General features: G+C 41.5%; 1 protein-coding gene across 1 annotated transcript in view; it reads left to right on the top strand.

Moving 5' to 3' along the window:
• LOC123745596 (WD repeat-containing protein 43) overlaps positions 1-25,279 on the top strand; it is a 38,891-nt gene that overhangs the window by 3,963 nt on the left and 9,649 nt on the right. Inside the window, exons 4-8 of the mRNA XM_045726300.2 lie at positions 453-689; positions 7,825-7,980; positions 14,348-14,516; positions 23,703-23,855; positions 24,202-24,354. Of these exons, the coding sequence (XP_045582256.1) occupies positions 453-689; positions 7,825-7,980; positions 14,348-14,516; positions 23,703-23,855; positions 24,202-24,354 (868 nt within the window). The remainder of the gene's footprint in view (positions 1-452; positions 690-7,824; positions 7,981-14,347; positions 14,517-23,702; positions 23,856-24,201; positions 24,355-25,279) is intronic.

The raw sequence follows: 25,279 nt of genomic DNA, 5'->3' as shown, positions 1-25,279 counted from the left end.
AGCCCGGCCTTCAACTTTTGATAACTTTGTCCAACAGGCTGTTGCTTGTTTTTCACAATCTGCATATATGTCTGGTAGCTTTTCTGTGAATGCTAACCTATATATTTCAGGAATGTTATTCATTAGTTTAGTTATGTTTTCCCATATCGGTCTGTCATTTTGATAAATCCAGTATGTACCTTTTCTGTTTGCATAGTGTGTAGTTAATTCTGTACAGCTCAAATAAAATCTTATGTTACGGATGTAACAATACAATCCCTGCAACACTCCTTCTAAGCGTCTTAAAATAATTGTCATGCCTCTTTTTTTTTTTCTTTTTTTTTTATATATATATACCTTCGTTTGATGTAGAGGGTTTCATTATTATTACTATTGTTATACTGTATTATTACTATTGCTACTTACAGTACCAGTACTACCAATGTTGCTACTACTAGTACTTATTCTTACAGATCTGTGGATGTGAAAGGCGGAAGCACTGTTTGTGTATTAAATGGGAAAACAGTTTGTGTGGCTAAACGTGAAATTGAAGTTTTACACATATTTAGAAAAAGTGGTGATGCTAAATTGAAGACTACATACACAGGCCACAGTTCCTTAGTGATGCAGCTCCTACCTCTTACAGTTTATGATGGACCCACAAGATACTTTCTCTCTTCATCACAAGATGACCGATTCATTTATGTCTGGTAAGTTTAGTATGTATCTGTGTGGTGGAGCATTTTCTGTATGAGAGATTATCTGTGCAGTTTGATAATAGTCTTTTAATACAGTATATCACCATTCCCTATGCTTTCCACATGGGATGCATTCAGGTAAAATCCTGGCATATGTGCATATTCACATAAAATGTGCATATTCACAAAAGGGAATTTGTGGTAAGTGGTACTGAATAACTAAAACTGCAGTACTAGGCTTAGTAGGTAAGATGTATTTTGCCTGATAGCCTGAGATTTTCTCTCATATCTTGAAAAAAATTCTTATGTTTTACAAAAACTAACAAATAATATAGATAAGATTAATTAAAAATTTTATTAGGTCTAGTTTTACTGTGGTAGCCATACTTGGAATAATAAGCATATTTAGGCTTAATCAGCTTGCTAAGTTAGTTTTGGGAATTCAGTTTGTTAGGCTAGGAGGTACAATAGTTATATGTATATGCATATTTCATGTATACTTTACCTGGATTTAAATTATGTGGTGTGTACATGTGGAAATGTTGTGGGTGTAGGAGTGGTTGGGAGAGCTGTGTGTGCAGCCTGTTCTCTCAATTTGTCACTCCATAAAATAAATTTAACTATTGTCTAACCAGAAACATAGCACTCAAAGCAAGCCACATAACTTACTGCATACAAAACTTCAGTATTACAGTGCTTATAATTTTTACTAATATGTTATATTTTTAATGGATTGGGTAATTCCCTAAAAAATTTATATATTTGGTGAGAGGATGGGATTGGATGGATAGGGATAGCTGTGAGTGGTTGTTAGTGGTATGTGAGTGATACTGTGCTATTGGGTGGGTAGTAATGAATTTGGTATTGAATTGGTTGGTGTGATGAGGGAAGTGAGTGAAGTTGTGTTGCCACTAACCTTTAAAGTGACTTGCAATAATCATGTCTCACCGACTTCTTTTTCCCCAGCAATGGAATGGCTGAGGGTATAGTGATTTGAGATTTAAATAAGTCTATAGTAATTTCTACTAACATGAACTATGACAATCATTTGACATTATTTTAAAGAAAACCTGCTTACCTGGTTGATGGGGTTGTGGGAGTTGTTCTACTCCCCAAGCCCGGCCTGAGGCCAGGCTTGACTTCTGAGAGTTTGGTCCACTAGGCTGTTGCTTGGAGCGGCCCGCTATCTAGTTTACTCCTGATGTCCACAGTTGTTCCGGCAATATTTCTTATGCTCGCTGGGAGGAAGTTGAACAACTGTGGACCTCTGATGTTTATACAGTGTTCTCTGATTGTGCCTATGGCACCCCTGCTCTTCACTGGTTCTATTCGCATTTTCTTCCATATCGTTCACTCCAGTATGTTGTTATTTTATGGCGCAGATTTTGGACCTGGCCCTCCAGTATTTTCCATGTGTATATTATTTGATATCTCTCCCGTCGTCTTTCTAGCGAGTTCATTTAGAGAGCTTTGAGACGATCCCAATAATTTAGATGCTTTATCGTGTCTATGTATGCTGTATATGTTCTCTGTATTCCCTCTATTTCAGCAATCTCTCCTGCTCTGAACGGGGAAATGAGTACTGAGCAGTACTCAAAATGGGACAGCACAACTGATTTGAAGAGTACAACCATTGTGATGGGATCTCTGAATTTGAAAGTTCTCATAATCCATCCTATAATTTTTTTGGCTGCCACAATATTTGCTTGGTTATGCTCCCTAAACGGTCATCAGACATCGTTATTCCCAAATCCTTTACATGTTGTTTTCCTACTATGGGCAAATTTGACTGTGTTCTGTATCCTGTATTATGTTTAAGGTCCTCATTTTTACTGTATCTGAGTACAGTACAGGGGTACCTCAGTTTAAAGAGTTTAATCCGTTCCTGGAGACGGCTCGTATTCCGAAGCTAATTTCCCCATAAGAAATAATGGGAAATGAATTAATCCGTTCACCTGACTACCCCAAAAACCCCACATCAAACTAAATTTTTATACCTAATTCATGTAAATAAACCTACAAAACTATGTTCAAGGTATTACTTACCTTGCTGTTGAATGCTGTAGGCGTATGGAAGATGGTGAGGAGGGGGAAGGAGGAGAGGTGTTACTGTTTGGAAGGGGAGTCCCCTTCCATTATCACATCAGGCAGTGAGGACTTCACTGGTGAGCACACTTTGGCACATTTTGCCTGCATACCACTAGGACTTGTTTGTCTTACTAAGAATCTGTCTAAAGACACTTGTTTTTCCCTACATTTTAACACTTGTCTGTAGTAAGATATCACATTGTCATTTAAAAGGTCAATGCAACGGCCTGCTACAGCTTTATCTGGGCGAGTTTTTTCAACAGAACTTTGCAGTTCTTCCCATACTTCACACATTTTCTTAATCAAGAAGGGACATCCTCTACTGCCTCTACTCACAGCTATTTTCTTAGGTTGAACCTTATCAATGGCTTTCTTGAGACCCATGACGAGATATTAATATAATAACAACTTTTATGCTCAAATGGCCAAAAAACTGACATAAAACTGTAAATCCTTGTGAAGAATTCAGGAGGGATAGTCACTGGGCGGGAGACAATGGTAAACTGAGGGGCGGAGGGGCGACGATCGCCGTACCACCACGCGCTAAGCCGGCCTGAACGCGTATCAACAAACTCGCGTTCCGAGGTAACCCTCGCCTTCGGAGACACATTTTCCGAGGAAATCCGGCTCGTATCCCGAAAAACTCGCATACAGGGACACTCGTGTTCCAAGGTACTACTGTACCTGGAATTTATCGCTGTTAAACATCATGTCATTTTCTGCTGCCCAATCGAAAACTTTATCAATATCTGCTTGTAGGTTTTCAATGTCTTCAGCAGAGGTAATTTTCATGCTGATTTTTGTGTCATCTTTAAAGGATGATACAAAGCTGTGCCTTGTATTTGAGTCTATATCTGATTTGAGAATAAGGAAACGCAGGGGTGCAAGGACTGTACCTTGAGGTACCGAGCTTTTAACTGCGCTTAGACTCGATTTTGTATGGTTGACTGTTACTCTTTGTGTTCTGTTCGACAGAAAACTGAGTATCCAGCGTCCAACTTTACCAGTAATTCCCATTGACCTCATTTTGTGTGCTATCACTCCATGGTCACATTTATCGAATGCCTTTGCAAAATACATGTATACCACATTTGCATTCTCTTTTTCTTTTAATGCCTCAGTGATTTTGTTGTAGTGGTCAAGGAGCTGTGAGAGGCATGATCTTCCTGCTCTGAATCCATGTTGGCCTGGATTGTGGAGGTCATTGGTTCCATGAATCTAGTGACCTGACTCCTGATCACTCTCTCAAATACTTTTATTATGTGGGATGTTAGTGCAACTGGTCTATAATTCTTTACCAATGCTTTGCTCCCTCCCTTGTGTAGAGGGGCTATGTCTGCTGCTTTAAGCGCATCTGGTATCTCTCCAGTGATATCTCCAAGCTCTTCCTCCACACTATACTGAGTGCCTGTGCTACCGGCACTTCATTTCTTTATAAATATTGAATTCTACTAGTCTGGACCCGGGGCTGAGTGCATTGGCATATTGTCAATTTCTCTTTCAAAATCTGTCATGCTCATGATGATATCAGTTATATTTATAGGGCTTTGAATGTCACACATAAAGAAGTTGTCCAGATCTTCCCCTTTTATGCTGTTTGTCAGAGTGCTAATCATGTCCTCATACTGCATTTTTAGGATTTCACTAATTTCTTTGTCATCCTCACTGTATGAACCTTCACTAGTACGAATAGGTCCAATACTGGCAGTGGTTTTTGCTTTTGATTTAGCATATGTGAAGAAATATTTTGGGTTTTTCTTTATTTCTTGAATTGCTTTCTGTTTTTGTTGCCTTTCTTCAATCTGATATGAATGCTTCAGTCTCTGTTCGATTTCTTCAAACTCCCTGTTTAAATTATTCATTCTTCGTATGGCAAGTTGTGTCTGCTTTAGCATTTCCGTTAATTTTTTTCCTTCTTTTGTAGTGTCGTCTGCGTTCTCTTTCAACGTTGGATCTCTTTCTGGTTTTCCTTCAAAGGAACATGTTTCAGACAGACTTCATATGCTTCAGAAGTCAGTTTTTCTATTCCTTGTGTAGGATTTTTATTACTTAGAACGTTTTCCCATTGAATGTTTGTGAGTACCCTGTTTATTTTCTTCCAGTCTATCCTTTTATTATTAAAATTGAATTAGAAAGAAAGAAAGAAAGAAAGAAAGAAACATTAGAAAGAACTTTTTCAGTGTCAGTAGTTAACGGATGGAATCCATTAGGCAGTGATGTGGTGGAGGCTGACTCCATACACAGTTTCAAATGTAGATATAATAGAGCCCAGTAGGCTCAGGAATCTGTACATCAGTTGATTGACAGATGAGAGGCGGGACCAAAGAGCCAGAGCTCAACCCCCGCAAGGACAATTAGGGGAGTACGTGGAATTCTGGACACTGAAGGTTGTAAAATTTTTTGTCTCTAATTGAAAATTTACATAGTTTAGGGGTGGAAGTATCTGCACTCCGTTCCAAAGCGCTAACATGTTCCTGCATTTTCGAGGATGCAGAAAAGTGCATTTTGCACCTAATTTCCCATATTTGCATATTCCTCGTGCATAGAATTTGCAAATATTTTAAGTTTATACTTTTTTCAGGATATTTATACCTGTGGCTGTCTTGGCTACCTCTTTATTGGAGCCATCTCTGTCTTTCGTCCCAATTCATTCGTTTTGCACTCTTTCTCACTGTTGCTCTCATTGTTTATATTACCTGGCTGCAATATTACTGTTGTTTTGTACAATAATACCCTCTCCCTCCACACTACTGCTGTGGATCTCTAAACTACCTGTTCCTGAGTTTTGGTTGTTATCCAGTGATGTCTTTTCACAGTCCGCATATATTCCTGGTAACTTTTCTGTGAATGTTAATCTCTGTGACTCTGGAATCTTTTTTCATCAGTTGTTATGTTTTTCCATATTAACACTTTCGCGCTATCTGGACGCGCCGGCGCGTCCCGTTTCGTCTAACGCTAACGCATAGTGGACATAAAGTTGAGTCCTCTTTTAAAATATTTGTATAAAATTCAATTTTTATCCGATTTACTTTGGGTTTGTTTCAAACTGCGCGCTATGAGGCTCTCTTTCTCACCACTAGGCTGCATGGTACAATAAGTTCATGAAAGGTGTGGATAACTTCGATCAAATGGTATTTTGTCCCAAACGGGTTGCAGGTGGGTGACTTTAGCCGTTTATACTGGCAATGCTTCCCCCATATCATGTATTATATGCATATGTCTGTTTAGGGAATTTTATTCCGATCAATATACAACCAAAAATAACTGTGTGCAACAAGTATAAACTTGACAAACATAACAAAAGTAAAAACATTTCGTGTGTGTTTGACGCTCACTGATATGTTCCAGCGTTGTTTTATATTTGGCGCTATTCTAACTTACGCTTTGTTGATATTTTTTACCTATGGGCACATAGAACATTCTATTGCGAACACATTGACACAAAAATGAATGACGTACATAGAAAATTAATGTCATGAGAGTGAAATAAGTATAAACTTTCAAAGCGCCGTGCGTCGTCCCGTCACCGATACCGGGTAACAATTTCACCACTTCCCACACTCTTGCGGGCGGGCCGCATCATTATTCTACGCTTATATTCATATCACCGTGTTGGGAATTTCATTGCGAGTCCATTGATACCAAAATTAACGCTGTAGAATAAGTGTGGAGGTGATTACAATCCCAAGAGTAAAAACATTTTGTTGCTGATGGGCGCTCACGGCGAGTCATCTTCGTAGTTATTTATTTGGTGCTGGTATCCCTATACGTTTCGTGACTTTTTTTACTGATGTTCTTCTAGAGAATTTTATTGCGAACACGTTGGTACCAAAATGAAATACGTAGCATGAGAACTAAGGTCAGAAGAGTAAAAAGAGTATACACATTTTTGTTTTTACGCTTAAGCGATAAAAACGCTGCGCGCACATTCGGTTGGCTGAGTGACCTTTGCGGAAAGCGCGAAAGTGTTAACCTGTCATTTTTGCAAACCCAGTACATTCCTAAACTGTTTGTGAATGCTGTAGATAATTCTACACAGCTCAGGTGAGATCTTATGTTACAGATGCAACACTTGATGCCTGCAGTATGTCTTTTAAATTTTTCAAAACACTCTCCACACACCTCCATTGTCTGATGTATTGTATTTGTGCTTCACTGTATGGATCACTTGTTGACTTAAGTAATTTTACTATTTATAATATTATATGTATATATAATACTTGGGGTTTTGTTTGGTAGGTGAGGGAATGAGTGGGTGTTATGGTGCATGGGCATGTGTGGGAGTGGCTGTTAGATCAGTTTGAAATTCTGAGGAGGAAGCCAAATAATGATTGTTTTTACACTAGTGGGCAGGTGAGCATGCCACGAGTGTGTATTATATAATAACTGCATGCACAACTTTGTATGTAAATGTTTTAGCTTGACATTTTCTGTTCTATATGATGAATATGATGAGAGCATTTTTGCTAATTATAAAGTAAAACAAACTGGAACAACATAGATCAATCAGAAAACAATTCAAATCATTGTTTAAAAAAATGACAAACATTTGTTTCATGCAGGGTATAATTTCATGTCATCATAAATTCTTCCTACACACTTTTCTGGTGTTTTGTTTGGTATCATTGTTTCATAATCAACTGTATATCTATGTTTTGAGATTATTTTTGCATATTATGCTATCAGTAGAGGATGTGCCTTTTCAGGATTAATATCACATTTAAAACAGTTTTAAATATTAAAATTACATTTAAGGCAGATTACAGCTCTTGCTTGCAGTTTCACCAGGTTCCTTATATGATAGTTCCTATATGTATGATAGTTTCCTATGTGATAGTTAGTTTCAAAGTACATTCTCATCAAATAAATGTCTCTCTAGAAGCAGGCTTCAGATGAGCTGAGGTAGAATAACAGCTCTTGCTTGCAGTTACACTAGGTACAACATTTGATAGCCCTTATGAACCCTAATCTTAGTTTAAAAAAACAAAAATAATTAAAAAAAATTTTTTACAATGTTATAATTAACATGTAATGTACATATTCCTGCAAATCTTAACAGGGATTTGTCAAGTGAGAATAATGAACCTGCTGGCAGTTTTATGGTAAAAGAAGTCATAAGTACAGTAGCGGTATCACAATTCAAAGAAGACACTGTAACGCTCGCTGCAACTACACGAACTGGCACCCTTGTTCTCTTTACACAGCACCTCAATGGGTAAGTTCAACTTCTGATAATTTGCACACATGGGAACTTACACCTATTATTCAGTTTTATGGATTTTTCCCCGTATATTACAATTTGTTTTTACATGAAGTGTGTGCAACTGCACAAACTGGTAGATGAATGAGAGAAACAACAGCTTGTTGGAAGGAGGTAGTAACAAAAACAGTTAATGATAACAAAAATAAGTGGATTTTCTGGGGGAGCCCTGTCGGCTCCCCGGAGCTATCCAGGCTGATATGGATATGTATAACTTTCTGGCACCCAGAAAGATAGGCGCCCCAAAACAAACCCTTATTCTGGTAAAAATATTGCTACCGAAAGCCGAATGAGTGGACAGAATTCCCCAACGAAAATTAGTAAATGAGTATGAGGTCATTACTTTGCCACGCCGCTGTCTGCACAAATCCCTGGAAGGGGGAGCCCCAGACCCCTAAGCTGGTGATCCAACCAGCAGTTCTTGGCTGATGTGCTCCTGGTGTAGTCTTGTGCCTCTGGCTCCTGCATTTTGTCTCAGTTCTGTGCCTTGTGGCGTGGTCTGTCTCTACAGATGGTGTGTGTGTGTGCCAGGAGTAATATTCTGTGGTGCTCGGGCTGCATGCGCCTAGGATTTCCTTCCCTAGGTGCCCAGTAAGTACTGCCCTTGCGGCTTGGGGTTACCTTCCACAAGTCATCTTGGAGTCTACCTTCTGCTGTGTATTTTACTGCTCGGTACTTGGCCGCCCTTGGAGTCAGCTGGGGATCTTTGTTGCCCTTGTTTGCCTCTGGGTAGGAGGTAGTTTTCATCACTGTTAGGGGCACAGGGTACTGCACAGCTTATCACCTATATAGCAGCTGGCTCTGTTCCGCCTGGGGTACGTTGTCCTCTTGCAGGGTTTTTCTTTTGTTTTTGTTTTCCTGCCAGGTGGGCAGTCTGTCTTTGGTTAGTTACCCCTCCTCTTCATATTAGGGTCCTTCTCTTATATATATCTGTTTTTGGTAGTACCCCCTGCTTGGTCCCCATCAGTGGACACGTCCCAGGGGTTCTGCTTTAGAAGTTTGTTTGTTAGTTTTGGGCGCCGGTTCGCAGTGACCTGCCTGGGTTTCCCTTAGCGTGTTACCAAGGCTAAGAGCCCTGGGAAACCCTGCAGGGGCTAGGTAGTCCGATGGATGAGACCCCTGAGTCCCCTCTCGTTTCGTGCGAGGTTGTCCCCCCCCCTTCTCTCCGGGTGACAATCACCGGGTGTGCCAATGCCATGCTGCCTGTCGGGTCGGTGATTCTTTTGACCTGGAGTCGTGTGGCGTTTGTTGTTTGAATGTGCTCCAGTTCACCCAAGCTACTGAACATGATATGAGGGTGCAGGCAGTTGCTGAGTTGCATGCTAGGTTCAGGATGCTGCAATGGGATATGTTGGTTGCTTCCCCGGATGCCCCGAAACTTCCCCATTTTGGTTATAGGGACCCAGACTTGGGGGTGGGAGTCGTTTCGACTTTGGTTCCATCCACCCCTCCTTGTCTTTCCTCTTCAGTGGTTCATTTGGTCCCCCCCCCCCCTTCCCCTCCTTGCTGCGGGCTCCGAAACGTCTGAGGGTTTCGGAGTCGGGGCAGTGTTTAGTTTGTGTTGAGAGACTGGCGGTCTCGGGGAAGTCCCCTTCCGGGGTGGCTTCGGAGGTATTCAATTCTAGTCATCCACCCGGAGCTTCTGGGTCTGACCAGTGGGCCCCCTTCGTTCCTTCCCACAGAAAAGGGGCTCCCTACAGAAAACCAATGTAGAATGTAATGAAATGCCATTACCTGGGTGAGCCCTTGGAGCCCGCTTGGCACCCTTCCTCCCTCCGGTTGGCGGTTTTGTTTTTGATGCTCAGCCTCCGAACTGTGGTGTGGGTAGCCAGCACGAGGGTCCAGAGCTCCCCCGTGCCCCTCCTGAGGGGAAGGGAGCTGCGCGAACAAGCGCCACAGCGGTGGTGGATGACGTTTGCTTGTTTTCTTGTTTCTTTTGGGGAGTTCTGTTTCTCTGTTCGGTCTTTTTTTTTTTTGCCATTTCCTACCAAGTAGGGGTTGTTTTGAGATGCCTAACCCCGGTCAATGGCAGACATGGAATATCTCCAAATACAATGGGGTTTCCTTAGGCCATTGCTCCCTTCACCTTTTTGAGGGGGGCCATGTCCTGGCTAGTGGTCCCCGTTAGGCAGAACAACATTGACTGAAGCCCCAGCCTATTTAGTGGGTTTGGACATATCCCAGATTATATAATCTTTTGCATGTCATGGTCCATAGGTTAATGCGTATGCCTGAGGACTACCTAGGATGCTGGTTTAATCCCCGTCTTGTTGCAATGATATTCTCAGATATATCACATTATTGTGATTTCCTTGTGTTTAAAAATTTTCAGATTTCAAGGTTTTATAGGTTTTCTATAGTTGGATCATTGCATTCTGGGAGGGGCCCCCCTTTACTAACTTCCCAAGCTATTGCACAAGGACTTATTTCAAGCCTTATGAAATCCCACTAGGTTTCTGAAACCCACCTGAACCAGAAGAGGGTTTCACTCTGGCTCTCTGTACAAGGCAAGAGGAGCTTGGTAATCAGAGATCAACCCAAAAACTGACAGTTAAATATAAGTCATATGAACTCTTGAAGACCAAATAATTAAAATACTGAATGAATACTAGTTGTCTTAATTCACAGCATCAGTGACCTTGTTGCAACAACAGAGATCATTTTATTTTCCTTAATTCACAATTACCATTATCAAAAGTTTGTTAATGGAGAAATATTAACCCATTATTATTACTGTCAACCACCAGTAAAGTGGAAAGAAAACGTGGAGAAAGACTACACATTGGATAAGTTACGTGAAAACATTAAGGTTATGTCTTTGTGGCCTGCTTTCTTTGTGACAAGTTCCCATTGAAAATACTGAATCTGTAAATTGTGGAACATACTTCCTGCATAGACTTAGTCAAACATTTTAACCCACAGATCATCCTAAATCACAACTCTATTTGCTCTTGCTAGAATGTTGGCAAAAATATAATTAATTCTTAATGCACAGAGACTACTGTATACAAAATGACTTACCACATCAGGAGAATGCTGCAGATGGTACAGGATGAATTCAAACAAACTTAATAGTACCATAAAAACAATCAAAGAAAAGTGTATTAACTGGTTTAACCACTGAATTGCTCTGCATTAAAATATGACACACCTGTGGTGCACCGAAAATAAATTCTTTCCAAAAAATTATTTTCTCTTATATTGTTAAAATGCAGTCTCTAATCATGGGAAATTAATAAAAAATATTGTATGTGACATATTTTAGCCGTGATTGAGCTTGGAAGTTGAGCAAATTATGGGTGCTAAGTGATGGAGCGCTCGGGGTCAGTCGGCCCTGCCACCCGGCCGACTGCCAGTCGGCCACAACTGCCGACCCCATGGGTCGGCAGTTGCTGCAAATATAATGTTTCACAATTATTTTGGTATTTCTCATTCGTTTCTTCTCTGTTTTTTTGCTGTAATATTATTCAAAAGTGTGTAATGTGTGGAATATATATAGTTCAAAATGTGGAACATTGCTATGCTCAAAATTATGGGGTTCATATACTGTATGTGACATGTATATATTATAATCTACGATCAGTCTAACAGTGTTTTTGCTGTTATTACACTATATACACACACATTGTATATTCCTATCTACATGTGTGTTCATCATAACAAACCACTAAGTTGGTATGGTGAGCCCAAAAAAACAAGAGTGAGCTGCCACACTCAGCCAGCCCTCCCTCACTCCTCCAACACTTTACTCGCCAACATTCCTCCTCCCACCATACTGTTATTGTTTTTATTACACTATTTACACACGTTATGTATAAGTATCTACATGTTTTATGCACCATAACTATACAACTAAACTGGTATTGTGTCCAAACAGCACAGTGGCCACTGCATGACAAGGAACACAGCAGGCAACACTACGAGTACGATGCCACCTCCCTCACCAAAATGGCTCCTCCCAACATACTCCTGTTGCTGTTATTACACTATATACACACGTTATATATTAGTACTGTACTGTATCTACATTTGTGTTCATAGCGAACCACTAAGCTAGTATGACGAGTCCAAACATGAGTGGCTGCCATACACAGTGACGCTACCTCAATTTCTTCCCTCCTCACCAAAATTCCTCCTCACAACAATACTATGCACAGTGCTAATTATCACCACAGTCCTGCTATTCTCATGTAACACCTCCAGATTGCTACTCCCCTTTCTCACTTAAAACCCCAGCTTAACACTGCTTGCAAGCTCAATGTGACCCTCACTGAACTCCCAGCTAATGTGTTTAAATGAAATATTAAATGGAGAACACAAAATAAAGGGTTAAATTTAAATAATGAATAATAATTATACTTACGGCTGCCACCACCTTCCTGAACCTGAATATGCCTGCACTACTGATCTCCCAGGAAGGACAGAGATTAATAATCATGAACTCAAAGGGCTTAGGAATCTTGACGAAAATGCTTGGGAATTATTTATAGAAATCTTGACTTTACTTATTTAGATTCAAGGTAACTTTAATATCCCTAAAATGGGGGAGAACGCAGGGAACTTCCAAACTAGCATGAAAACAAACCATATAATGACTGAATTAATAAAAAGGAGGGACAAATATCTAAATAACAAAATACATTAATAAGCTCTTTATTTAACAAAAGACACGTTTATTTATATCCTAGATGTAATTAAGTCATACGAGACAATGGTATGAAAACTGAACATGAGTACTCAAGCGCACATTATCTTATCCTGCAATTACCGGCCACAGATATTGAATGGCTGCTCTCCCCTCCCCTGGTCCTTGGATGTGTCCCAAGTCACACCGACTAAAATTTCCTTTGACTACTCCTGGGAGGCCTATGGTTTTCCCCGCGAGCTTGGCTCTGGGCTCGGAGCGTCAATCAATTCAAACCAAAACTGGATGGTATCAACCAGGATGCCCTGGTCCCTTGGCCAATGGGTGTCCGGCACTACCCTGGGGGACTCTACCTCTCAGACTTTGTCCAGTCACTTGAGCCCCCAGGCCTAGTACCCTGGCACCACTACCCAATGAAACAAAAGCCTCTGCTCTTGGCCAATGAAATGCCCAACAACTGCCTGGAGGCAATCTTCTTAAGGAATCTTGGAAATAAGCAGTTATAACCAGATTCATGTGAACAAGCTTCGTATGACCAGCCACCCAAGAGAAATTTGACAATAAGGTTTTATGGCACTTAGTTTTATTGGCCCCATCTTGCCCACGGCTGTAGAGGAGGCAGGGAAGAGGGGAAAGAGTGGGGTAGAGAGGGTAGAGTGGGGGAAAAGTGGGCAGGGATAGGGCCAAATGAGAGGAGAGCCGCCCAGCCACCAGTGGCCTCTTGACTTAGACAAATGGGCAGAGGGGAAAGGGGGAGGGGAGGGATGAACAGAGGGGGGAAGGGGGAAGGAGATTATGCTAGGTCTTGTGCAACCGTCCGTTACAATCAGAATCCTGGTCACTAAATCCTGTAAAGGAATAATTTACCACAAGTTTATTTTGTAAAGGAACATGAGAAGTCGTTTGAAGATTCCTAGATGGACGAAATAATGCTGTGGCTGGCACTGTGAACATCTTGAACAGCATTGATTCACTGATATTTGAACATTGTACACAGTCTGTATCACACTCAGACTCTTCTATAATACTATCATGGCTAAATAATACCAGCTACATATATATTTTGACATTATTAGGCAATGCTGTGGTCACAAGCTGAACAGCAGTGCTGTGAGCTCATGCTGTTTGCGCCAGCCTTGGTGGCTCACTCAGTACTGAGACTGGAATGTTGCCTACGATTTACAAAAAAAAAAGAAAATGGTGTCTGTTTACAAGAGCCCTGAGGAAGCTGATGTGAACCCGATGTAGCCACGGGAGTTTTGATTCATATGCTATACCTATGAGATCCCTGAGGCGCGTTGCTCACCATCCGTTGAGAGACTCAAGGCATGTTGCGCAGTGCAGTGGTTAAATATCCAAAACTAAAATCTTTATTAAGTAAATGTAAGAAATATAGTATTAATCAACAATCAATGTCATTACTAGTATGTACAGTGTTTCTGTATTGAAATTACTTGTTTAATTTTTTTTTAATATTTTCTTATGTTTGGTCATAAACATTTATTTATATGCAAGATAATCAGCAGACAATTTGAAAATCATTGCACTTTTGTATGTTCTAAGCTTTTATTTAAATCTTATGATATTTGATAGGGGGAGGGGCAAATGCTCAGTTGCAAGAATCATTTTAATAATTAAAATTCATATCTTATTTAATTTCATATGATGTTCCTACAGGAATTCAGGCAGGGCAGCAATTAAAAGTGTTGGAAAGTTGCGCATTGTTACTGAAGATAATACCCAAAAGACGACTATTCCAATAATATCATCCTTCTTTTGTAATGATGATTCATCTAGTATCATCATTGTTTATGGGCAGTCATTCATCCTCAAATTTGAAAAAATGGTAAGTGATAAATGCATTGTGACTGTATTTTGCAAATTGTTGATTATGTAAAAATATAAATTATATACACAACTAATTTTGAGTATCCTCTTCCCTGTTTTGTGTAGTTTTTCTTAATACTGTTCAATGCCATTACTTCCATTCTTAACACTATCGCGCGTGGCCGGATGGTGCGAGCGAGCGTGCGGCGGCGCCTAAATGTGTGTGCTCGTTTCAGTTTTCTCACCTTAATTCTTGTGCTACGTCGTTCGTTTTGGTATCATTGCGTTCGCAATTAAATTCTCTACAGGTGTATATGCATATAATGTCCAAAAGCCTGGTGAGACTCCCCGCAGCAAAGCCTAAATTTACCCGTGACCGAGCACCAATTTGCACACCACAACCTAATTTGTATACTCGTTCAGTTTGATAACATCAATTTTCATGTTACATCGCTCGTTTTGATATCAAATTATTCGCAATATAAAGGTGTGCGTTTTACAACTAGTCTCATACTAATAGAGCAATAACTGGAATTTTAACAAATTTTTAAATTTTTGACACTCATCATCACAATTATATCTTTCCAGTGTTCTGACATCAATTTTCGTATTACGTCGCTCGTTTTGGTATCAAATTGTTTGCAATTTAAAGGCGCGCATTTTAAAACTAGTTCCATAATAATAGCACAATAAATAGAATTTTAACAAATATTTTAAAATTTTAAATTTAGACCCAAAAACATATTTATGATCTTTCAAGTGTTCTGACATCAAGATTCGTGTTACATCTTTCATTTTGGTATCAAATTGTGCGCACTCTAAAGGCGTTTATTTTGAAACTATCCCGAGGTCAATCGGATAAAAAATTAATTTATACAAATATTTTTAGAGTGGACACAAGTCCTATCCACGGCTAGGACTCGAGAGAAAAAAAAATGGACGTGATCGGTGTCCAAAGCGAGTGATACTGTTAAAGTGTAATTAACTAAGTGTAGTTATTAGATGAGACCTACACAATGTTGTGTCCCATCTTCCTGGTACTGTACTCTGTTATGTGATGTCTTGAAACTACTGGCAGTTTTGGCATCTCCCTACCACCTCACTTAACTTATTCTTAATTGTCTACAATTCTGTTTGCAAAAGAGAACGTTCTAATATTTTTTGGCACCTTTGTTTCCTTAGTTTGACTCAGAGACCTTTTGTTCTTGAAGTTTCAGGTTTCATGAATTCCTCTTTGTCAATTGCTCCAGTTCCTGTTACTATTTTGCACGTAGTGATCATATTGCCTCTTTTTCTGGGGGTAGCCCCATTGGCTCCCTGAAGCTATCCAGGCTGAAATTGCTAATACTATATTAGACTTTGGCATCAGTGTGAATGGAGTTCTTAGGCCTAATGGGGACCACCAGCCAGAGCCTGGCCCCCTCAGAGAGGCACGAGGAGCAATGGCCTATAGAAACCCCCATGTGGTTGGAAGCATTCTATGACTGCTATCGACCGGGGCAGGCACCCAGAAAGGTAAGCATCCCAAAACAAACCCCCTATTCTCGTTAAGAAATTGCTACTGAATGCCGAACTAGTGGACACAACTGCCCAAATAAAAATGAGCAAACGAGCATGATGTCGCCGTGCCACCGTCTGTGCAGCTTCCCCTTCCCACTCCCGAGTAGGGGAAGTGGGAGCCCCAGACCCCAGTTCTGAGGCTGATGTGCTAGGCTGAAGTCGTGTGCTCTGACTCTGGATTTGTCTTCAGTGTGCCTCTGTGGTGTGGGGGCTGTCTTCTAGGCAGTGTGCGAGCTAGGAGTAATTCTTCAGTACTCGGGCTGCATGCGCCTAGAGCTATCTTCCCTAGGTGCCCGGTAAGTACTGCCCTTGCAGCCACCTTCCACAAGTTCCTTGGGTTCTGCCTCGTTGGCTGCTTGGCTTTCGGCCGCCCTTTGTGTGTTGGTGCATTTCTGGCACCCTAGTTCACCTTCGGGTAAGAGGTAGTTGCACTGGTTCTACTAGCTGCCCAGGGTACTGCGCAGCTAGTTGTCACCTATCATAGCAGCCGGCTCTGTTCTGCCTGGGTATGTTGTTCTCTTGCGTTTTTTTTTTTTTTTTATTTCCTACCTGGTGGGGGATGTTTTGTTTGGTTGCCCCATTGTATGTTTTGTTTGTTTCTGTGTTCTGGTGGTACCCCATGCTAGGTCCCTGTGAGTGTACACGTCCCAGGGGTTCAGTTAATTAAAAAGTTTGTTGGTAGACTTGGTGCTGGTTAGCAGTACCCTGCCTGGGCTTCCCTGAGCGTGAATTCCGTCTCGGAACCCTGTTAATCCCCGCAGGGGCGTGCAGGTCTGATGGATGTGACCCCTGAGTTCCCCTTCGCTTTGTGCGAGTTTGAGGGTTGCTCTGTCCTCTTGTCTCAGGGCAACACTAATTGTTTTTGCCTCCGTCATGCTGCCTGTTGGGTCGGTGACACCTGATGGCATTGTTCGGGTGCAGGTGGTTCAGGCTTTGCATGCTAGGTGTAGCTCCTTTTATCTCTTCAGTCAACGCCCTGTAGATACTGGGGGGTGTTCTGGATTATATATATGGGGCGGACACCTAGTTCTTTTCTATGCATACGGGTGTGTGGCGCCGCATCCACCTCTACACTACACCTCCTCTTCTCATCCTGCACTTGCGACTCTGGCCATATTCCAATAGCGATGTTCCTGGAATATTGCACAGCTAAGCTGTGTCGTGACACGATAGTGCCTATGCTCTACAGGAGTGTATACGGTCTGGTGACACTTTCGGCCAGGCACTGGTTCACAGATTTTGGACGAGTGTTGGGTATTGTTTGTGCCGTTTTGTTTGGCCCATTGCGTGCTGCTTAACGTGACCTTCCTATGTCTCTCTCTATTGTTATTTGTTACACGGTGAGGCACAGCCCCATATTTCGAGATCTTTCTTTAGTCTTTCAGTGCCTGGGTCTTTTCTTGCCTCTGGGTGCTCCTTCATTGACTCCTTCAATGCTATCTGGATACTCATTCATTGTGCAATGCCAGCTGAGCCCTTGTATGTACATTGGATTCTCTGTATGTGTAGTAGATCATGTCCATTATGTTCCCAATTGCTGCCTCAGTCTTCTTCGTTCCTCATATTGCTTCTACTCTCTTGTCCCTAGCTGCTGGTGATGTGACTGTCTTTAAGGTCTTTTCCTTGCATTTTCCGTATTTCTTATCTCTACTACGCATTGTTGTGTATTTTTGTATGTGCGTATTGTCTATACATTTGTGCTAGATTGGACTTTGTTCGTGTTCAATTCTCTGCTTTTGCACAGCCCCTGTTTTCAGTTATGGCCCTGAGTTCTCCTTGTATGTACCTACCAGCTTCTGGATTGCCCTGTATGCAGGTGGATGTAGATTCCGTTCATCTTCTCATGCTCCTACAGTTTCTTTTTGTTGGGACAGGAGGTGCTAGGTTTACGGCCTTGGCTCTGGCCTTTTTTTGTGTGTTCCCTTCCAGATGGTACATTTTTGTTTTCATGCAGTTCGTGTCCTGGTTAGTTCTCATACATTACTCGGTGTCTCGTGTATCGTTCTGCCCTGCTGGGGCTGGTTGTGCCGCTCCTGCAAGATGTGGTGTCACGGTTTTTCGCTTTGTGTCTCACGTTTCGGCTCATGGTGCTCGCTTCCTTGTTGGCCTTGGCCCTGGCTCTTAGGTTTTCATCACAATTTTGTCCTTGCTGTTTGCGGCGTCTGCGGTTCGGCGTTTTTCTGTTAGCGGCTTTTTGTTGTCATCTGTTGTCGGACTTGTTGGTCCTTCAGGGGTCTCGGGGGGGGGGGGGGGGGGTTCCTCCTGGATGGGACGTGTGCTCGCCCGGGTTGGTTCTTTCCCGGCTCACCGGGTTTTGGTTCCTGGTTTCCTGCCTTACCCCACCAGTTGGCACGTTCCTGATCTCACGTTGACACTTCTCACGAGTCTTGCGACGGAACCACAGTATCTCCGATCACCTGACGAGCTCGCTAGCATTGGAAAGTTTTCTGTACGGCAGACGTTCCATCTTGTTCCTTGCCAGCCTTGGTTTCCAGTGCTGCTTGCTCGGTGTTCACACCCGGGTTTTTTCTGCGGCTCTGCCTCTTCCCACGCGGCTCCGTGCTTCGTCTCGGCAGCAGTATAAGGTTTTTTGGCGGTCCTTCCTCTTTCTTTTTGTCCTTTCGTAGGTATGCTTCGTTTTTGTTGGCATGGTCTTGTCTTTCTTTTGTGGAGGTTTAGGACCGTCATCTTGCCATATACCTGTACTGTTGTCTTGTCTCATGCGGCGTTGGTGGAGCTGCTCCGGTTTGCTTTCGGTTTTGGTGCTGCTTTCGGTTTTGGTGCTGCCTCTGCACCAATTCGCAAGCTGTCTCTGGCGTGGGTCACCTCCGGCCTGCTCATGCCCCACTTGAACCATTCTGGTTCTTGGATTGGGGTGCTCGCCTCTCCTCAGTTTGTTGTGACCCTTTCCTTTGGTTCTGGATTGTTTTCCGAGGCTCTTTACTTGTTTGCATTGGCCTTTGAGGGTCGGGTCAGGGTGCTTCATCTCTCTGGCGCAGGGGTTTCTGGTCTTTTGGTCCTTCGTGTTAGGATGTTCTCTTGCAGCTGTCTCCTTCTTTTCTGGCGAAGACTGTGGCGGCTGCTTTCCTGAGGGGTCCTTGGGTTGTTGCTTGGTTGGTCTGGCCGGGGGTGCATCATGTGTTGTGTTCAGTTGCAGCTCTCTGCTGTTCTTTGCGTGCCACGGCTTCCGTGACTGGCGACGCGCTTTGGGTTGCTCCGGTTTCCCTTCTTCCCTGTTCCAGGATGCGGTTCTATCAGATCATCCCCAGGGTGTTTCAGTCCAGCCAGCCTGAGGTCTATCACCGTGCCCACGACGTTCATACGTTTGCTGCGCTTGCTGCCATCTTCGAAAACATGGCTTGGACTGACATTCGGGCACGAGATTTTTGGCGGTCGGACAGGGTCCTGACTGCGCATTCCTTCGTTAATGTTCCTGGGCCTTGTCAGGCCTGTGTGGCCTTGGGTTGGTGATTGCAGCCTGTTGTCTTGGCTTTGCGTTGGGGAGCGAGCAATGGCCACCTCCCGGGTAAGTCCCTCTTGTTTTCGTCTTTTGGTAGGTTGCTCCGAGGTGCTAATGGGGCACCCTCCCCAGAAAACCAGCGCTGAATGTAATAAAATGCCATTTTCTAGGTGAGACCCAGAGGCTCCCAGCCAACCCTCCGTCCCTCCGGTCGGCAGTTTTTCGAGTGTTTTGATATCCAGCCTCAGAACTGGGGGTTTTGGGTAGCCAGTGCAAGGGATCTGGGGCTCCCACTTCCCCTCCCAGGGAGGGGGGAGCTCTGCAGACGCCAGCGCGGCGATGTGGTGACGTCATGCTCGTTTGCTCGCTTTTGTTTGGGGAGTTCTGTCCACTAGTTCTGCATTCAGTAGCAATTTCATAACCAGAATAGGGGTTTGTTTTGGAATGCTTATCTTTCAGGGTGCCTGCCCCAGTTGATGGCAGACATAGAATGCTTCCAACCACACAGAGGTTTCTATAGGCCATTGCTCCTCATGCCTCTCTGAGGGGGCCAGGTTCTGGCTCATGGTCCCCAGTAGGCCTAAGAAATCTATTCACACTGACTGATGCCAAAGTCTAATATTAGCAATATTAGCCTGGATAGCTCTGGAGAGCCTCCGGGTCTCGTCCAGAAAATGGCGTTTCATTACATTCAACGCTGGGTTTTTTTCCCCTTCTATCTTCTAACATTGGCATATTTAACACCTCTAGCTTCTCCTTGTAGCTATTGTTTTTCTATTCAAGAAGCCATTTAATATTTTTCAGTTTACTGATGTTTTTCTTGAAATATGAGCACATTCAACCACTGCATTTTCCAGTTTTCATCGTGCAGAAGTTGTGAACAATTTCCTTAACATTTTAACACCCATTTGCGTGTATTTATTTACTTTTTATATATGCATTATTGAGCTATTAGCTCTTGGACCCCGCATTTCTGACCAATTTATTTTCCTCTATGTCTACTACACACATTTCTCTTACACACGTGCATGCGCACACATCTCCAGGAAGCAACTCTTAGCAGCTGTCTAACTCCCAGGTACCTATTTACCACTAGGTGAACAGGGGCACCACGGTGAAAAACTACCCATTTGTTTTTACCTCTGTTGGGATCGAACCCAGGCCCTTAAGACTATGACGCCAGAACGCTGTCCACTCAGCCGCGAGGCTCCGTGTATTCACCTAGCTGTGTTTGCGGGGGATGAGCTTTTTTTTGCTCTTTCGGCCCGCCTCTCAACTGTCAATCAACTGTTTACTAACTACTTTTTTTTTTTTTTTTTTTTTTTTTTCTACACCACACACACACCCCAGGAAGCAGCCCGTGACAGCTGACTAACTCCCAGGTACCTATTTACTGCTAGGTAACAGGGGCATTCAGGGTGAAAGAAACTTTGCCCATTTGTTTCTGCCTCGTGCGGGAATCGAACCCGCGCCACAGAATTACGAATCCTGCGCGCTATCCACCAGGCTACGAGGCCCCTTTTAGGGCCTCGTAGCGTGTGTGTGTGTGTGTGTGTGTATGTAATTACCTAAGTGTAGTTACAGGATGAGAGCTACGCTCGTGGTGTCCCGTCTTCCCAGCACTCTTTGTCATATAAAACTTTGAAACTACTGATGGTTTTGGCCTCCACCACCTTCTCACCTAACTTGTGCAACTGTCTACCACTCTGTGGAAGTGAATTTTCTTATATTTTTTCGGCATCTTTGTTTAGTTAGTTTAAATCTATGACCTCTTGTTCTTGAAGTTCCAGGTCTCAGGAAATCTTCCCTATCAATTTTATCAATTCTTGTTACTATTTTGTACGTAGTGATCATATCGCCTCCTTTTCTTTATCTTCTAGTTTTGTCATATTTAATGCCTCTAACCTCTTCTTGTAGCTCTTGCCCTTCAGTTCTGGGAGCCACTGAGTAGCATATCTTTGCACCTTTTCCAGTTTGTTGATGTGCTGCTTAAGATATGGGCACCATACAACAGCTGCGTATTCTAGATTTAGCCTAACAAAAGTCGTGAACAATTTCTTTAGTATTTCACCATCCATATATTTAAAAGCAATTCTGAAGTTAGAAGGCATAGCATAGGCTCCTCGCACAACGTTCTTTATGTGATCCTCAGGTGATAGTTTTCTATCTAGAACCACCCCTAGATCTCTTTCTTTATCAGAAGTCTTTAAAAAGATATTCCACATAATTTATGGGGTCTATGTTCTCCTATTCCACATTCCATAACATGGCATTTATGCATATTAAATTCCATTAGCCAAGTGGTGCTCCATATACTTATTTTGTCCAGGTCTTCTTGAAGGGCATGACAATCATCTAAGTTTCTTATTTTTCCCTATTATCTTAGCATCATCAGCAAATATGTTCATATAATTCTGTATTCCATCTGGTAGATCGTTTATGTAGACAATGAACATTACAAGTGCAAGAACTGAACCCTGTGGTACCCTCTACTTGTGTATTTCCTCCAATCCGATACATTGCCTCTGATTACTACCCTCATTTTTCTATGTTAGAAAATTTTTCATCCATGTTAGAAGCTTACCTGTCACCCCTCCTATATGTTCAGTTTCCAGAACAACCTCTTGTGTGGAACTTTGTCAAAAGCCTTTTTTAGGTTCAGAATGATGCAGTCAACCCAACCATCTCTTTCCTGTAAAATATATGTGGCTCGATCATAGAAACCGAGTAAATTCTTTACACAGGATCTTCCAGATCGAAAACCATATTGTCTGTGTGATATTATATAGTTTTTCTCCAGGTGTTCTACCCATTTACTTTTAATTATTTTCTCAAATATTTTTACTATTACACTTGTCAATGATACAGGTCTATAATTAAGGGGGGTCTTCCCTGCTTCCACTCTTGTACATTGGAACTATGTTAGCCTTATTCCAGACATCTAAACAACTCCTGTACACAGGGATGCCTGAAAAATCAGTTTAACATGTTAATACAAGAATGTTTTCAGGATGAGGTCTACAAATCTACAGATCCAAAAGTCCTCTGTTCAAGTTTCATATGCTTCCCAATCTGTGTGTTTCAAGTTGAAGTCGCCGACTACCAACAGAACAAGAACTATCCGCTCTTGCTATAATCTTTCATTATTGTTATAAGACCCTTTCGTTTATTATCCAGCTCCTCCTTTGTCCGTGTGTTGCTTGGCAATGGACTATATGCATTTATGATTATTAGTTTATCATCCTGATGGCAGATTTCTAGTGCTATTATGTCAGCTTCTTGTGGATTGGCAATCATTATTTCATTTACCTTTAGATGTTCTTTCACCAGCACAGCAACGCCACCACCTTTTCTAATTTTTCTGTCCCATCTCCAAACTGAGTAGCCCCTTGAGAATATAATCTCGTTTAAAACACACACACACACACACATCCGTATGTGTATGTATGTACTCACCTAATTGTGCTTGCAGGGGTTGAGCTCTGGCTCTTTGATCCCGCCTCTCAACCATCAATCAACAGGTGTACAGGTTCCTGAGCCTATTGGACTTTGTCATATCTACACTTGAAACTTCATATGGAGTCAGCCTCCACCACATCACTTCCTAATGCATTCCATTTGTCAACCACTCTGACACTTAAAAAAGTTCTTTCTAATATCTCTGTGGCTCATTTGGGCATTTGGACACTGGTTTCCACCAGTGTCCCCTTGTGTTAAATAGCCTGTCTTTATCTACCCTGTCGATTCCCTTGAGAATCTTGAATGTGGTGATCATGTTCCCCCTAACTTCTGTCTTCCAACGAAGTGAGGTTTAATTCCCGTAGTCTCTCCTCGTAGCTTATACCTCTCAGCTCGGGTACTAGTCTGGTGGCAAACCTTTGAACCTTTTCCAGTTTAGTCTTATGCTTGACTAGATATGGACTCCATGCTGGAGCTGCATACTCCAGGATTGGTCTGACATATGTGGTATATAATACCTGTTTGATACCTGCTTGATGGGGTTCTGGAAGTTGTTCTTTTTCCCAAGCCCGGCCCGAAGTATGTTCTGAAAGATTCCTTACACAAGTTTCTAAAGGCTGTTCTTTATGTATGTATGTATGTATATGTGTGTGTGTGTATGTATGTATGTATTATATACTGCATATACATAAGCTTGATTATTAATTTTACCATACCTTTTCAAAGCCAATTTCAGATATATCAGGAGACAAAGAATTAATTCGCACATCCCCATCAGTATCAACCACCAGAAGTAAAACAAAGTTAAAGAAGACAATAACACCCATAGTGACAAGAGATGCTGTTATAAGAGGTCCAGGCCACCTTACTATTCAGCCAGTAAGTGTTTCTACTATCGTTCTTAATGTGTATTTATCATTAGGAGAAAAGATAAAATTACCGGTATTCACACAAGATCAGTTACTTTTTCTCTGTTCTTTATGGAATGATATGCTGTGTTAATATTTTGTATAAATATTTTGTATAAAGTGCTTCATACTAATTTGCAAATTTTCTTGTAGAGAAAGTTGAATTTGTTATATTTTTTAGAAACTTGAGAAATAAGCAAATATGAATTCAGATTGTCTTAGCCTTTGGTTTCAGGTAACATGATATAGCAGACACATCATCATTGCATTAATTTTGATGATTCAAGAATTTCAATTGTAATTTTTCTTTCTGGCAGGAAAGTGGATTGAAAAGAAAACATGATGATGCAAGCGGCACAGCATCCTTACCAATGGAAGAAAGACTCAATGCACTAGCAATAGATAAAACTACAGTAGGAAATGCTATACTACCGCCAAAGGCTGATAATCTGGCACATCTACTGCTGCAGGTACTTATTATGTTCTCATAGTATTCTTGTTAATAACTTTAGTTAAACCCAATTATTTTTGGCAGATGTGTTGTTGTCGTCTTTCTGAGAATTGTGCAGTATGTAATTTTAATTTTTAATCTAGCACAAATTCCAATTGTTTTAACTTTTAAAACCTTTTAACTACAGTACTCTAGCTATTAATTAGATATTCACTGCAAGAGAATAACTTGCTGTTTAGTCTTTATTTTCTTTGATTTTTATATACTATCTTGTGACTGCATCTTGTTAACTGGAAAAATACAGTAAAACACTTGTATATGATCCTAAATGTAAGCTGTACTGTACATGGATTATATTGCTGATTTACAGCCAAATTAAATAATAACAGTTGTGATTGGTGTTCCCGGATGAGTCACTGGTTGGCCATTAACCTATTAGTTCAGGAATAAATAATGAATAATGGTTATAGCTGTGTGATTTAACAAAGTTAAGAATATTGTTCAGAGATGTACTGCACTGAAATATATAATGTAATATACAATTCAGTATTACATATTGCAATATTACAATAGTCATACAAGGCAAAATACAAGAATATTTTTTAGGGTAGGCACTGAACAGCAGCATATTGAAGGTGGCAGCCATACAAGTCCATGCTACAGGATGAGGTAAACAATGCATTTATTGAAAATGTTGTTTTACAGGAACAAGCCACTCGGAAATCAAAATTTCTGATTACAATGTAGCATATGTAATAGAGAATTCGTATGTACCGAGCCAAATTATCTAAAATACTTCACTCAGAGAACTCGCTGTGTATGCTTCTGTCAGGTAGAGAAACTTTATCAAAATAGTGAGAAACATGCTTAATGGATATTAACTGGCCTTTACAGAACAATTACCCAGTACTATTCACAGAATGGAATATAATAGATTATAATGC

Source organism: Procambarus clarkii, chromosome 10, assembly GCF_040958095.1.
Source record: "Procambarus clarkii isolate CNS0578487 chromosome 10, FALCON_Pclarkii_2.0, whole genome shotgun sequence".
Classification (NCBI taxonomy): domain Eukaryota; kingdom Metazoa; phylum Arthropoda; class Malacostraca; order Decapoda; family Cambaridae; genus Procambarus; species Procambarus clarkii.
The sequence above is the reverse complement of the archived record's forward strand: the minus strand, read 5'-3'. Positions and strand labels throughout refer to the sequence as shown.